General features: G+C 35.6%; 2 protein-coding genes across 3 annotated transcripts in view; both read left to right on the top strand.

The window, feature by feature from the left end:
- The window catches only part of LOC148939157 (uncharacterized), a 459,905-nt gene that overhangs the window by 125,167 nt on the left and 320,442 nt on the right, over positions 1 to 14,296 (top strand). The window lies entirely within an intron of this gene.
- LOC148939163 (uncharacterized) overlaps positions 1 to 14,296 on the top strand; it is a 121,784-nt gene that overhangs the window by 26,644 nt on the left and 80,844 nt on the right. For both annotated transcript variants that reach the window (XR_016143514.1, XM_089106545.1), the window contains exon 4: positions 7,179 to 7,235. Coding sequence is in view for 1 of the 2 variants with exons in the window: in XM_089106545.1 (XP_088962671.1) it covers positions 7,179 to 7,235 (57 nt within the window). In the remaining variant the exon portion in view is untranslated. The remainder of the gene's footprint in view (positions 1 to 7,178; positions 7,236 to 14,296) is intronic.

Raw genomic sequence — 14,296 nt, 5'->3', positions numbered from 1 at the left:
GGTATTTGACGGGTATTTTACGGGGGGAGGGGTAAACGCCTAGCCCCCTTAGGCATTACCTTGCCTATTATTGGATTTCCAGGGAAGTGAAAATTATATTTTGAAAAATGGCTGAATCAGGAATCAAATAAAGTTACTCTTTTGTTTCCACACTGCTTATTTCATATTTGGGATCTTGGTTCAAGATCACCCTGTTGTCTAAGGTATGGCTGCATCTTTGAACAATAGCTCAGGCCTTGTTATTTATAGGACATAAATTAGATACAAACTAAAGGAATATACCATGTGATTCTCAATTTAATTTTTCTTTTCAAACATAATATGCCTAATCACTGCTGTTGCTAGCCTGACCGGTGTACATTTATTACTTTATTTATTAGGGGGGTTGCCTCCTCCTCAATTTCTCGCTCTTCGTGCTAAAGTTCTTTAGTACTTTGAAATGAGTTTATTATTTTATTTAAATCTAATAAAAGAATCTAATCTAATAAAAGAAGCGGGACAAAAAGCCAAACTTGAGCGTAAACAGTGAGGTAGTGAGGAGGGAGCAACCCTCCTAACATACGAAATTATTTCTGTTCGTTTTAAGTTTTAATTTTGCTCCTTACTTTCAGTTGAAAAACTTGTTTTTATTTAATTTATTTTTGTTTTCAAATAATGCCGGGAAATCAAGCTTCCCTCCATAGAAAATTTCCTCTCCCACAGAAATATTTTTGCAAGTAAAGTTTACCGCCCAATTTTTTGGTCACTTAAAAAGGGCACTAGAATTTTTAATTTAAGTTGGAGAAGCTTGAAAGACTCCAGTAACGTTTTCTGATACGCTGGACCTTATAGTGTGATTTTGTTAAGATTCCTTGACTCTTAGGGGGTGTTTCCCTCCTTTTTCGAAAAAAAGGCAAATTTTCTCAACACTAAACTTAATGAATCTTAAATATTGGGGGTCCGAATAATAAGGCGATTCTTTTGAAGTATCTATTGATCTAAGAATTCGGTTTTTTTGTTGTTTTTTTTAGAGAGATTCGGTTGCTATTGAACCGCATCGCTCCTTAATACAGTTCGTTATCATAAACCGTTTGACTATCTATTACAGGTTAGCTGGCAATCAGTGTTGATGTTACGGTGAATATCCGCAAATTAGTTAATGTTGACATTCACCGGTGAACGTCCGAAATACCTTTTTTTCTCCTTGGATTTAGTCACCGTTGCCAGTCAATTTTTTTAATTTAATGCAAGGTTTGATGATGGGAGGTTAGATTTGGTTAGACGAGGTTAGGTTGGTTTAGGTTAGATTAAGTTAGTTTTTTAAACCATTTCTGATAGCCTATTTAGAACCAAATTTAACCTAACCTAATCAAACTAACATAATCTAACCTAACTTAAATTTTTAACATTGTAGGTTACATAAGAATGAAAAAGCTGATTCGCAAAGCTAATTGAATCGAAGCAGAGAAAAAGGAATTTCGAACATTTAGCGGTGAATGTCGACATTAACTAGATTTTGGACATTCACCGTAACATTGACACATCTGTTGGGGAATTTTCTAATTAGGTTTATGAGTTAGGCCGAAGGTTTAAGCAAACAAACATGGGTCATTGTTGTTCTATTTTTCCCAGACCAGATATGTAAATGGCGAAAATAAAATCGGTCATAAATCACATGTGGTTGTAATTAAAGCAATTATACTCTGGCAGTAATTGAAGAAAACCGTAGTTTTTCATGTTCTTATATTTTTCCTTTCATTAAAAAGAAAACACACTGTAGTCTCCATGAAGATGCCACCTATATATGTACAGGCAGGTATGTAGAGAGAGGGCCTATAAAGTTTTTAGATTTGTTGATAATTTTATATAATTTCCTGATGGTTCACCTTTTTTTTTGTAGAAAATCCTTCTACTGAAATTTATCCCTATCCAATGTAAATTTCTCTATGTGGATTGTTTTGCTCAACTAAAAACTGGATAAAACAGTTTTTTTTAATAGTTTTGTTTTGTTACTTTTTTCAAAGGCCTGTTGCTGAAGTAGCTTATAAAAAAAGAACATCTGAAATTAAAGTGTGTATAAGCCTTAGTTTTCATTTTCTGAATGACAACCTTCTTTACCTGAAAAATAGTCACTTTACTATTAGGTTTTTGTTCTTTCATCACGGGAAATACGATAATAGCGAGAATGTGTCGGCTCTTCAGTGCACTGGGGTAAGGGGGACCGGGTGGGATCTGTTAGAGAACCCCAATACCAACATCATCTTACACATTTTAGGATTTTACCAATAATTTCCTATAGGTGTCATATAAATCCCCCGTTTTTACTAACTTGACATATTTAACACTCCCAGTGCCTATAGCCCCCTCCCTGGCCATAGTGCCCTTTGTTTTCGATGCAATACTGGAGCACATCTTAGTGTTAGTCAATGCTTTTCTTCATTATGTTACTTGTTTTTATTTTGTTTTGTTTTTCCATATGAATCCCCTGTTTTTACTAATTTGACGTATTTAACACTCCCGGTGCCCATAGCCCCCATCCCTGACCATAGTGCCCATAGGTTTCGATGCAACATTGAAGTACCTCTTAGTCTTAGCCATTACTTTTTTAATTATTTTACATTTTTTATATGAATCCTCTGCTTTTACTAATTTGATGTATTTAACACTCTCCCGGTGCCCATAGCCCCCCTCCTTAGCCATAGTGCCCATAGGTTTCGATGCAATATTGGAGCATCTCCTAGTCTTAGCCAATGCTTTTCTTCATTATGTTACATTTTTTTATTGTTTTTCATATAAATCCCCTGTTTTTACTAATTTAACGTATTTAACACTCTCCCTGTGCCCATACCCCCTTCCTGGCCATAGTACCCATAGGTTTCGACGCAATATTGGAGCACCTCTCTTAGTCTTAGCCAATGCTTTTCTTAATTACGTTACATATTTTTTTCATATAATTTCCCTGTTTTTACTAATTGACGTATTTAAGACTCTCCAATGTCCATAGCCCCCCTCCCCTTCCATGGCCATAGTGGCCATATATTTTGATGAAATATTGAAACACCTCTTAGTCTTACCCAATGCTTTTCTTCATAACTAAAAAAAAACAAATTTTTAACTGAAAGTAAGGAGCGACATTAAAACTTAAAACGAACAGAAATTATTCTGTATATGAAAGGGGCTGTCCCCTAATCAAGGCCTTGCTCTTTACGCTAATTTTTTTTATTGTTTTAAAAAATAAAGTTGTGAGACAGTCAAGCTTTAGCGTAAAGAGCGAGGCGTTGAGGAGGGGACAGTCCCTTTCATATACAGAATAATTTCTGTTCGTTTTAAGTTTTAATGTCGCTCCTTACTTTCAGTTAAAAAACTTTTTTTAGTTAATTTCTGAACGTTTTTGAATTAATGCGGTTTTGATTTTGGCTCACCGTACATGAATAATTAAAACGAAATTCGCATATTAGTTTTCCTTTTTTTGGCTAATTTGCTTTCTCGAAATTTTTTTCTGACGTAACTTACGAATTAACTTACGTAACGAATTTCTATATTCGTATGTTTTTATTACGTATACTAGGGAGTTTGCTCCCTAGTCAATACCTCTTTCTTTACGCTAAAGTTTGAATTTTGTTCGAATCACAAATCCCTGAATCACAAAGGCCGATGTAAAGGCTTCCATATTTAAATTGTGTTAACAGATTAACCTAGCTGTCAACATGTGTTAATTCAATGTATTTTATCCGAAAATTAAGGTAATTTCCAGGAACTTATTTATAACAGGTAGTAGCTATTACATCCACGAACATTTCCTTAAAGTGTTATCGATAATTCACCGGTTAATTAGAATAGATAGCTCTTTTGAATGTACTAAAAAATTTAACATAAAGAGCGAGGTATTGACTAGGGGGTGAACTCTCTCATATACGTAATGATTTCTGTTCGTTTTAAGTTTTAATGTTGCTCCTTATTTTCAGTTGAAAAAAAACTTTTTTAATTTAATTTCTGATGTTTTTTAAATAATGCTGCGAAATCTGGCGCCCCCTTCATGGAAATGTTCCTTCCCCTAAGGAAATATAATCCATTGAAAGATCCTCCCCGTAACCTCTACTCCGACCCCCACTAGAAAAAAATTCCTCCTGAAAACGCCCGCATACTTCCCAATAACCAAACCTATATGTAAACAATGGGCAAAGTTTATAACTTGCAGCCCTTCCCCCGGGAACTGTGGGGGACTAAATAATCCTCAAAGACATATTAATTAGATTTTCGACTATGCTGAACAAAATGGCTATTTCAAAATTTTGATTGGGTGACTTCGGGAGAAAAATGAGCGTGAGAGGGGGCCAAGTTGCCCTACAATTTGTTTGGTCACTTAAAAAGGGCACTAGAACTTTTATTTTCCGTTCGAATGAGTCCTTTCACGATATTCTAGGACTACTGGATCGATACGATCAGGGGGGTTGTTTCCCCCTTTTTTCGAAAATAAGGCAAATTTTCTCAGGCCCGTAACTTTTGATGGGTAAGACTAAACTTGATGAAACTTATATATTTGAAATCAGCATAAAAATCTGATTCTTCTCATGTATCTATTAGTATCAAAATTCCGTTTTTTTAGAGTTTTGGTTACTATTGAGCCAGTTCGCTCCTTACTTACAGTTTGTTACCACGAACTGTTTGATCACCTTCTAGTCATCTTTTTTTTTCTTTTTTTTTTGTCAACCTAATGCTTATATACTCCTTAAAAAGGGAGAAAGAAACAAACCCTCGCTGCTTTTAAGACTGAGACATATTTCTACCCTATGAATTGTAGTCTGGTAAATCGTTAAAAAATAAATAGTTTTAGGTTTAAAAATAGTGAAAGCGAAAGCGGTTTCGGTTTTATTTATGCTTACGGCTTTGCTAGCACTTGTTTCATCACTTTCTCTCGAGTCTACTACATCCTATATGTGCTTTACTCCTTTATCAGTTGGGATTACCGGATTTTTTCCCTTTTCTATGATTATTGATACACTAGAATATCGTCAATCGGGTATCAAAAAGTTGCATCTCCGTAGTAGTAGATTTTCATAATAGCAAACAAAAAACCTCATAACTTTTATACCCCCTTCAATAGCCATAAAACCAAATTGGATTGACATGTAAAATCTATGCATATCAATCTATTTTTGTTTTACAGTCATCAAAGAGGGAATTACAAAGTTGTGAGGTTTTTTGTTTGTTACCCGATCACTTTGACTCTTAAAAAGGTTACTAAAACATCTAATTTACAATTCAATTTCTGACAGCATTTCTAAGTCTACAAAATATCATCATGCTAAGTAATTTACTATCTACAGAAACCAGGCTAATACCCTCCAGAGTTTATACGACCACCCTTTCCATTAAAACCTTGTATCTGCTCGGGTCGTAACTTACAACCCTTGCGCTGAGGGCTGTGGTGGGACTGTCATGATCAAAGACATAATTCCCAGACTTTCCAACTACGCTAAACAAAATGGCTATCTCAAAATTCTTATTAGATGTGTTTTGGGAATAGATGGGCATGGGGCTTGTTGCCCTCCAATCAATTTTGACTATTAAAAAGGACCCTTTCAGTTTCCAATCGAGTGAGCCCTTTTCGAAGTTTCTATGACAACTATCTCAAAATTTCAATCAGATACATTTCGGGAAAATACGAGTTGTGTGTCTATCGCTTTGAATCTTAAAAAGGGCATTAGAACTTCAGATTACCAATCCAACGAGCACCCTCCGAAGTTTATGCGACCGCCTTTTCTATAGAAACCTTATATGCCCCGATGGCATAACTTACAACCCTTGCCCTGAGGGCTGGGGATGTCATCCTCACATACATAGTTTCTGGACCTTTTAACTACGCTGAAAAAAGTGGCTATCAAATTTGGATTGGATGTGTTGTGGGAAATGGTGGGCGTGGGAGGGGGGTTAGTTAGCCCTCGAATCTCTTTGGGCTATTAAAAAGAGCACTAGCCCTTTCAATTTCCAATTGAATGAGCCCTATTCGAATTTTCTACGACAACATCTTCGATACGAAGTGCTCTGGTCTGAAAAAAAAAATGTTGTGTCCAGATCGTTCTTTACTTAGCCATCGCTATTGCGGTACCTATGATGTATTATATTATTTTAATACGACATATTTTACATTTTTACCCTTTCTAACATCGCCTAGGGTAGAAGTGTGGTACTCAATGATGGATTTTTTTCAATTTTGGTATCATTCTGAGGCTTAAATCATCTGCATAACCTTTGTCTAGCAGAGTCTTGCTTCCTCATTTGATTTCTTGTTCTGCCATTGCCTTTGCTGTGCTCCTTATGACAAGTCAATCAAAATGATCCATTTAAATGGGGATAGAACGCAACCCAGCTTAATTCCTGATGTAATACGAAACCGGCTACTAACCCCACTTTCTACCTTAACCGCAGCAATGTTATTCTCGTACATAGCACTAATCACTTCAATGGATTTATGTGGTATAACATACAAGGATAGAACCTTCGTTAAAACTCTTGTATCAGCTGAATCAAGCACTTGATCATAATCTACAAAACTGAGGACTAAAGGCATTTGATGACCCAGGCACTTCTCAATTATTAATCCAAGAGTGATGCGGCGCATCATCTACCCTTTCTAAAACCGCTTTTTCTTGTTCTTCTCTTAAAATCTCGTCTACAGCATTTCTAAGTCTACAAAGTATCATCATACTAAGTAATTTACTATCTACAGAAACCAGGCTAATACCTCCATAATTACCACACTCACTCTTATCACCCTTCTTATACAGGAATTTAATTCGTTTTCTTAAAATCGCCAGGTACTTTTCCTTTTTTTTAAAATCATATCCATAATCTTCAATAACTTATCTCTAACCTCACAACCATCATATTAAAAAAAAAACTCATTTACCGGGAAATGAGCACTTGGTTTGTTATTATCTTTTAATCCTACTTTAGTACTGTCACTAATTCTTCATCATAAAATGAACCTTTCTTCGAATTAAAAGTGTCACAAACTTTTTTGTTTTTTTTCTCTATATCTTGCATTATTAATAATATTGTTATTGACTTTAATAATAAGTATTATTGGTTGACAACAATTATTTTTGATTGACAATAATTATTATTGGTAATAATAATAAGCAATAAAATAAGTAAATATAAGACAATGAATATGACGCCGTGATATTTTCTTCCAGGTTCAACAAGAAAGAAGCAGATCAAGCTCGATTAAAAGTGACCGTTCTCGATCAAATGTGAGTTTGTTTTTTTTCTTCTTGTTCTTCCTCTAAGTCCATAAAACTGATTTTCCTTTGGCCGCGGGACTGGATCTTTGGGAGCCATTTTAAAATTTTTTACATTTATTTACTGTGAACAATTAAACGCCTCCAGGACCGTATCCAATAAAAGATTCGGGGGGGGGAGGATACTAAAGGACTTTGGGGGGGGGGGTACAAAAAAGAAATAAAAATGCATCAAGAATTTGTTTAGATTCATTTTGTTACGTTTTTTACGAGTAGGACAAAAATTTCGGGGGGGGGGACCCCCTAACCCCTGGATACGGCCTTGCACGTCTCGAGTGTAGAATATCAGTAATGTTTCAGGTAGAGGAAAAAAACCTAGTTTCAAGACCATTAAATTGGTCGTAAACAGTGTTGTCAATTCACAAAAGCTCACGAGAGGGCATGAGTTTTTTATTAGCTAGACAAGGGGGGGGAAGTATTTTTTTTTTTTTTTTTTGCATTGAAAATGCCAAAAAGGCATTTTTCAATGAAAATACCCCTAAATACAACTTCGGACTTTAAATTCCTCGGAAGAATCGGAGCTTCTTGAATACAAAAATAAATAAACAGAAGATATATAACAAGGGCAGTCCCCTCATAAACAGGATAATTTCTTTTCGTTTTAATCTTGCTCCTTACTTTCTGTTGAAAAAACTTGTTTTTTTATATAATTTCTGACCGTTTTTCAAATCACTTCAGGAAATGACAACAGACAACAAACGTAGATAACAGATTCCAGCTGTCCTGTAAGTAGGGAAAAACTATTGGGCAAAGTCTATATATGGTTAACCGTTGCTATCACAAAATCACTATTCAAAATCACAAAATCACTAATCAAATAGTGTTTTATGCTATGCAATTAAATACATTTTTTTATTATCATTAGAAATTTTTTGTTGGGATTCGACAGTGAAACATGTAAACTAGATTCTCATAATACCAAAGCCATCTCATTATTGAGTGGGGAGGGGGGGGGGAGTCGCTCGCCCAAAGAACCACGAAAACTTTTACTTAATTCATTTATTACTGTTTAACAATTCAACAAAATTTAATAAAATTAATATGTGACAAAGTGACAAAGGTGCCAATAATTGACCAAATTAACAAATTTATTTAAAAGAAAAGACACTGAAAAACAGAGAAACAAACACGGAATGAGGGCGCCAGAAAATCCTTGGGGGCCAGGGGTTCCCCTGGATCCGCCAGTATCGGACTGCACTTGCTGTAACTGCACCAAGTAATGTAAGCAAAACTATCATCAGTCATAAGCATAGGCGATAATCTTACAAAATGGGGATGCAATACATTTATTATTATCATCTCAACAAATTATTTTTCATTGCTCTACCTGAAATACTTTATTTGCATTTCAGTCCTCCCAATCGACCTTAAAATTTTCGATATGATTGAAAGGATCTTAAAAGAAGATTCCTTGTAATAGATATATTATATATATTAGTCTAAATATATTATAGTAGATATAAAGTCTAAATAGATGTATTATATATAATAGTGTAAATATATTAGACTGGCTACCAGTTTTTGACTTGAATACAAATTACAAGGACTGTAGAAGATGAAGAATAAATTGAAAAAAAAAAACAAATAAAACTAACAATTTAATGGAGCTATAATACCATACAATGGTCGTTGCCGGGAGGCTCATTGTAAATTTTGCCAAATAGGTTACGAAAGACGTAAAATAGAACCGCATACTAACCCAACGAGTTCGTTATCTGACAGAATAACAGCAATAACACAGAATAACAGCAGAACTGACAGAATAACAGCAAGTGACAGAATAACGCTTGCACAAAGAACAGCAAGAACGTTCATTTATTAGTGTTAAACAATATAACCAAATTCAATACAATTAAATAATAAGGCTTGGGATTAATGAATTAAATGAACTATGAAGAAGAAAAAAACAATAAAATAATAATTAAATCGAGCTGTAATACCAAATAATAGTTGTCGCCAGGAGGCTAAGTGTAAATTTTGAAATAACAAGTCACGAAAGACGAGAAATTGAGCCACGTACTAATACAACGAGCTCATTTAACTGACTAAAGAAGTCGCTCGCACAAAGAAAAGAACATCCATTTATTGGCGTTAAACAATTTAACGAAAAATCAATATAATTAAACCATAAGGCAATGAATGAACTAAATCAGTAAAGAAGAAGAAAAAAAAAGAGAAAAACGATAAAACTAATAATTATATAATACCATTGAATAGTTTTCGCCGGGTGGTTCAGTAAATATTTAGCCAATAGATTACGAAAGACGTAAAAATAGCGCCCTAAGTAAAGAACGATGTGGGAACAATGTGTTTTTTTTCTTCTTTTTCTTTAGTCGGGCACTTCGTACCGAAGGCGTTGTAGTAGAAACTTTGAAAAGGGCTCATTCGATTGGAAATTGAGAGTTCTGGTGCCTTTTTTAATAGTCGAAAAGCATTGGAGGGCAATTAGCCCCCTCCCACGCCCATCATTCTCCCAAACACATCCAATCAAACTTTTGAGATAGTCATTCTGTTCAGCGTAGTTGATTTCCAGATAGAAAATATGTTACTGAGGAAGACAGTCCCCCACAAGCCTCAGAGCAAAGGTTTTAAGTTATGCCCTGGGGGCATGTAAGGTTTTTATAGAAGGCGTTGTCGTAGAAACTTCAAAATAGGCTCATTCGATTGGAAATTCGAAGGACTTGTACCCTTTTTAATAGTCGAAGGACTAGTCGAAGGATAGTCGAAATTCGAAGGACTAGTACCCTTTTTAATAGTCGAAAGTGTTTGGAGCGCAAATAGCCCCCCCCCCCCACTCCCATATTTCCCCAAACACATCCAGCCAAAATTTTGAGATAGCCATTTTGTTCAGCGTAGTTGATTTCCGGATAGAAAATATTTTTTTGAGGAGGACACTCCCCCACAACCCTTGGGGCAAGGGTTTTAAATTATGCCCTGAGGGCATATAAGAACGATGTTGGCACAATGTACTATATATTATTTTTTCCATTTAGAGCTGGGCACTTCATATGGAAAGGGTCGTCGTAGAAATTACAAAAAGGGCTCATTAGATTGGAAATTGAGAGTTCTAGTGCCCTTTTTAATAGTCGAAAGTGATTGGAGGGCAGCTAGCCCCCCCCCCCTCCATGACCATTATTCCCCCAAACACATCCAATCAAAGTTTTGAGATAGCCATTTTGTTCAACGTAGTTGATTTCCAGATAGAAAATATGTTTTTGAGGAGGACACTCCTCCACAACCCTCAGGACAAGGGTTTTAAGTTACGCCCTGGGGGCATATAAGGCTTTTATAGAAAGCGTTGTCGTAAAAACTTCAAAAAAAGTTCATTCGATTGGAAATTTGAAGGACTAGTACCCTTTTGAATAGCCGACAGGGATTGGAGGCCAACTAGTCTCCCCCCCCCCCACGCCCATCATTTCTCCAAACATCCAATCAAAATTTTGAGATAGCTATTTCGTTCAGCGTAGTTGATTTCCAGATAGAAAATATGTTTTTGAGGAGGACACTCCCCCACAGCCCTCAGGGCAAGGGTTTTAAGTTATGCCCTGTGGGCATATGAGGTTTTTAAAGAAGGCGTTGTCATAGGAACTTCAAAAAAAGCTCATTCGATTGGAAATTCAAAGGGATAGTGCCCTTTTTAATAGTTGAAAGTGATTGGAGGGCAACTAGCCCCTCCCACACCGATCATTCCCGCAAAACATCCAATAAAAATTTTTAGATAGCGATTTTATTCAACGCAGTTTTAAGTTTTGGAAATTAGGTCTTTAAGGATGATAACCCCTCCCCAACACATCCAATCAAAATTTTGAGATAGCCATTTTGTTCAGCGTAGTTGATTTCCAGATAGAAAATACATTTTTGAGGAGGACACTCCCCCACAACCCTCAGGGCAAGGATTATAAGCTATGCCCTGGAGGCGTATAAGTTTTTTTTTTTAAATCTTTATCCTAGAAACTCGAAAACGAGCTCATTCGATTTGAAATTCAAAGGGATAGTACCCTTTTTAATAGTCGAAAGTGATGTGAGGGCAACTAACCCCCCTCTCACACCAATCATTTTCCCCAACAAATCCAATCAAAATATTTAGATATCTATTTTGCTCAACGTATTTGAAAGTTTTCGAAATTAGGTCTTTAAGGATGACATCCCCCCCCCCCCCTCCAAGCCCTCAGGGCAAGGGTTGTAAGTTATGCCCTGGGGCATATAAAGTTCTTATTGAAAGCGTTGTCGTAGAAACTTCGAAAGGGCTCATTCAATTTGAAATTGAAAAAGTTACTACTTTTTTGAATAGTTGTAAGTCATTTGATAGCGACTAACGCCCCTTTAAGGCCAACCATTTTACCAAACACATTCAATCAAAGTTTTTAGGTATTCAGTTTGTTCACCGTAGTTGAACGTTCTGGAAATTAGGTCTTTTAGGATGATAACCCCTTCAGAACCCTCAGTGCGAGGGTTGTAAGTTATGCCCTGGGGGCATTTAAGGTTTATATACAAAGTTGTTGTATAAATCATAGGCAGCACCATCGCGCTGCCTAAGTAAAGAACGGGGACACTCGAGAACGAGACAAGAAACGGGGACTAAATAAAGAGGAGAACACTCCCCCACAACCGTCAGGGCAAGGGTTTTAAGTTATGCCCTGGGGGCATATAAGAACGATTTTGGCACAATGTATTATTTATTAATTATTTCCTTAAGAGCTTCGTATCGAAGAAGTTCTCGTAGAAACTTCGAAAAGCGCTCATTCAATTGGAAATTGGTGTGGCTTGTGCCCTTTTCAATAGTCGAAAGTGATTGGAAGGTTACTAACACCCCTCTCACGCCCACCATTTCCCCAAACACCTCCAATCAAAATTTCGAGATAGCCATGTTTTTTAACGCAGTTGAAAGTTCTGGAAATTCTGTCTAAGAGGATGACAACCACCCTAACAGACCTTAGGGTGAGGGTCGTAATGTGTGCCCTGTGGGCATATAAGATGTTTATAGACAACGTTGTCGTTTCCAAAAGGGCTCATTCGATTGGAAATCGAAAGACCTAGTGCCCTTTTTAATAGTCGAAAGTGATTGGAACGCTTGACGTTTTTATAGTAAAGATCGAAGTGGGTATAATGTATTATTTTTGTTGTTGTTGTTGTTTAGACCAGGGCACTTCATATCGAAGGAGTAGTCGTGGGAACTTCGAAAAGGGCTCATTCGATTGAAAATAGAAAGGGCTGATGCCTTTTTTAATAGTCGAAAGTGATTTGAGGGCAACCTATCCCCCCTTTCACTCCCACCCTCCCAAGCCAATCCTTCCAATTCTGCTCTTAAAATTTAAACAAATCAAAATAGTGTAAGTGTATCCAAGCTATCAAAGAAAGTAAACAGATTTTTTTGCGAATGGTATCAAGTTTCCCATTTCAGGTCAACTAGAGGAGTTATGAAACTAAATTAAACAGTACTATTTGTGTCCAGATTTTTAAAAGGGTGTATGTTGTTAAAAATTGCTGAAAATTTTTCTCCAGCGTACAAATAGCAAGCCAAACTATAAAGTCTTAAAAAACGAAAAGATTTAAAGTATTATTTTCTTTTTAGCTGAAAAGACTATGTCAATATAAAACGAACAGAAATTAATTTAAAAAACTTTTTCTACAAAATAAGTTTTTCAAAGAAAATTAAAAACTCCATTAAACAAAAAATGAGCAAAAATAAATCAAATAATCTACCAAGCGTGAAACTACCAAAAATCAGAATCTATGAATAAATGAAACCCAAAACGAACAGAAATTACAATAAATACCCGAGTCAAACCCAAAATGAGCCGAAGTTAACTGCAGAAGTTGGGCGCAAAACCCCTATGCCTTCCCAAGGCCAGAATGAAATTATTACTTTACTGAAAAAATATATAAATGTTTTTACTTTTATAACTTTAATAAATCAAATAATTTTAACATATTGATTACTAAATATCAGTATATGTATATTAAACTGACAATGCCCATTCATTTGTATTTTTTCAGTAAACTGCAAATTTTGGTCTGGCCTTGGAAAGGCATAGGGGTTTTGCGCCCAACTTATGTTAATTTCTGCTCGTTTTGAGTTCTGCTCGATTGAAAATCGAAAGGGCTGATGCCCTTTTTAATAGTCGAAAGTGATTTGAGGGTAACCTATCCCCCCTTCCACTCCCACCCTCCCATGCCAATCCTTCCATTTCTGCTCTTAAAATTTAACCAAATCAAAATAGTGTAAGTGTATACAAGCTATCAAAGAAAGTAAACAGATTTTTTTTTCGAATGGTATCAAGTTTTCCATTTCAGGTCAACTAGAGGAGTTATGAAACTAAATTAAACAGTACTATTTGTGTCCAGATTTTTGAAAGAGTGTATGTTGTTAAGAATTGCCGAAAATTTTTCTCAACATATAAATAGCAGGCCAAACTATATATTCTTAAAAAACTAATAGATTTGAAGTATTGTTTTCTTTTTAGCTGAAAAGACTATGTCAATATAAAACGAACAGAAATTAATTTAAAAAACTTTATCCACACAACAAGTTTTTCAAAGATAAGTAAAGAACTCCATTAAACAAAAAATGAGCAAAAATCAAATCAAATAATCTACCAAGCGTGAAACTACCACAAATCAGTATCGATAAATAAATGAAACCCAAAACGAACAGAAATTACAATAAATACCCGAGTCAAACCCAAAATGAGCAGAAATTAACTGCAGAAGTTGGGCGCAAAACCCCTATGCCTTCCCAAGGCCAGAACAAAATTAGCACTTTACTGAAAAAAATATAAATGTTTTTACTTTTATAACTTTAATAAATCAAGTAATTTTAACATTTTGATTACTAAATATCAGTATATGTATATTAAACTGACAATGCACATTCATTTGTATTTTTTCAGTAAAGTGCAAATTTTGTTCTGGCCTTGGGAAGGCATAGAGGTTTTGAGCCCAAATTTTGTTAGTTTCTGCTATTTTTGAGTTTGACTCATTTAATTATTGTAATTTCTGTTCGTTTTGGGTTT

The sequence above is a fragment of the Artemia sp. Qi Xiang Cuo genome, chromosome 21 (genome assembly GCF_049724085.1).
Source record: "Artemia sp. Qi Xiang Cuo chromosome 21, ASM4972408v1, whole genome shotgun sequence".
Classification (NCBI taxonomy): Eukaryota; Metazoa; Arthropoda; class Branchiopoda; order Anostraca; family Artemiidae; genus Artemia; species Artemia sp. Qi Xiang Cuo.
The sequence above is the reverse complement of the archived record's forward strand: the minus strand, read 5'-3'. Positions and strand labels throughout refer to the sequence as shown.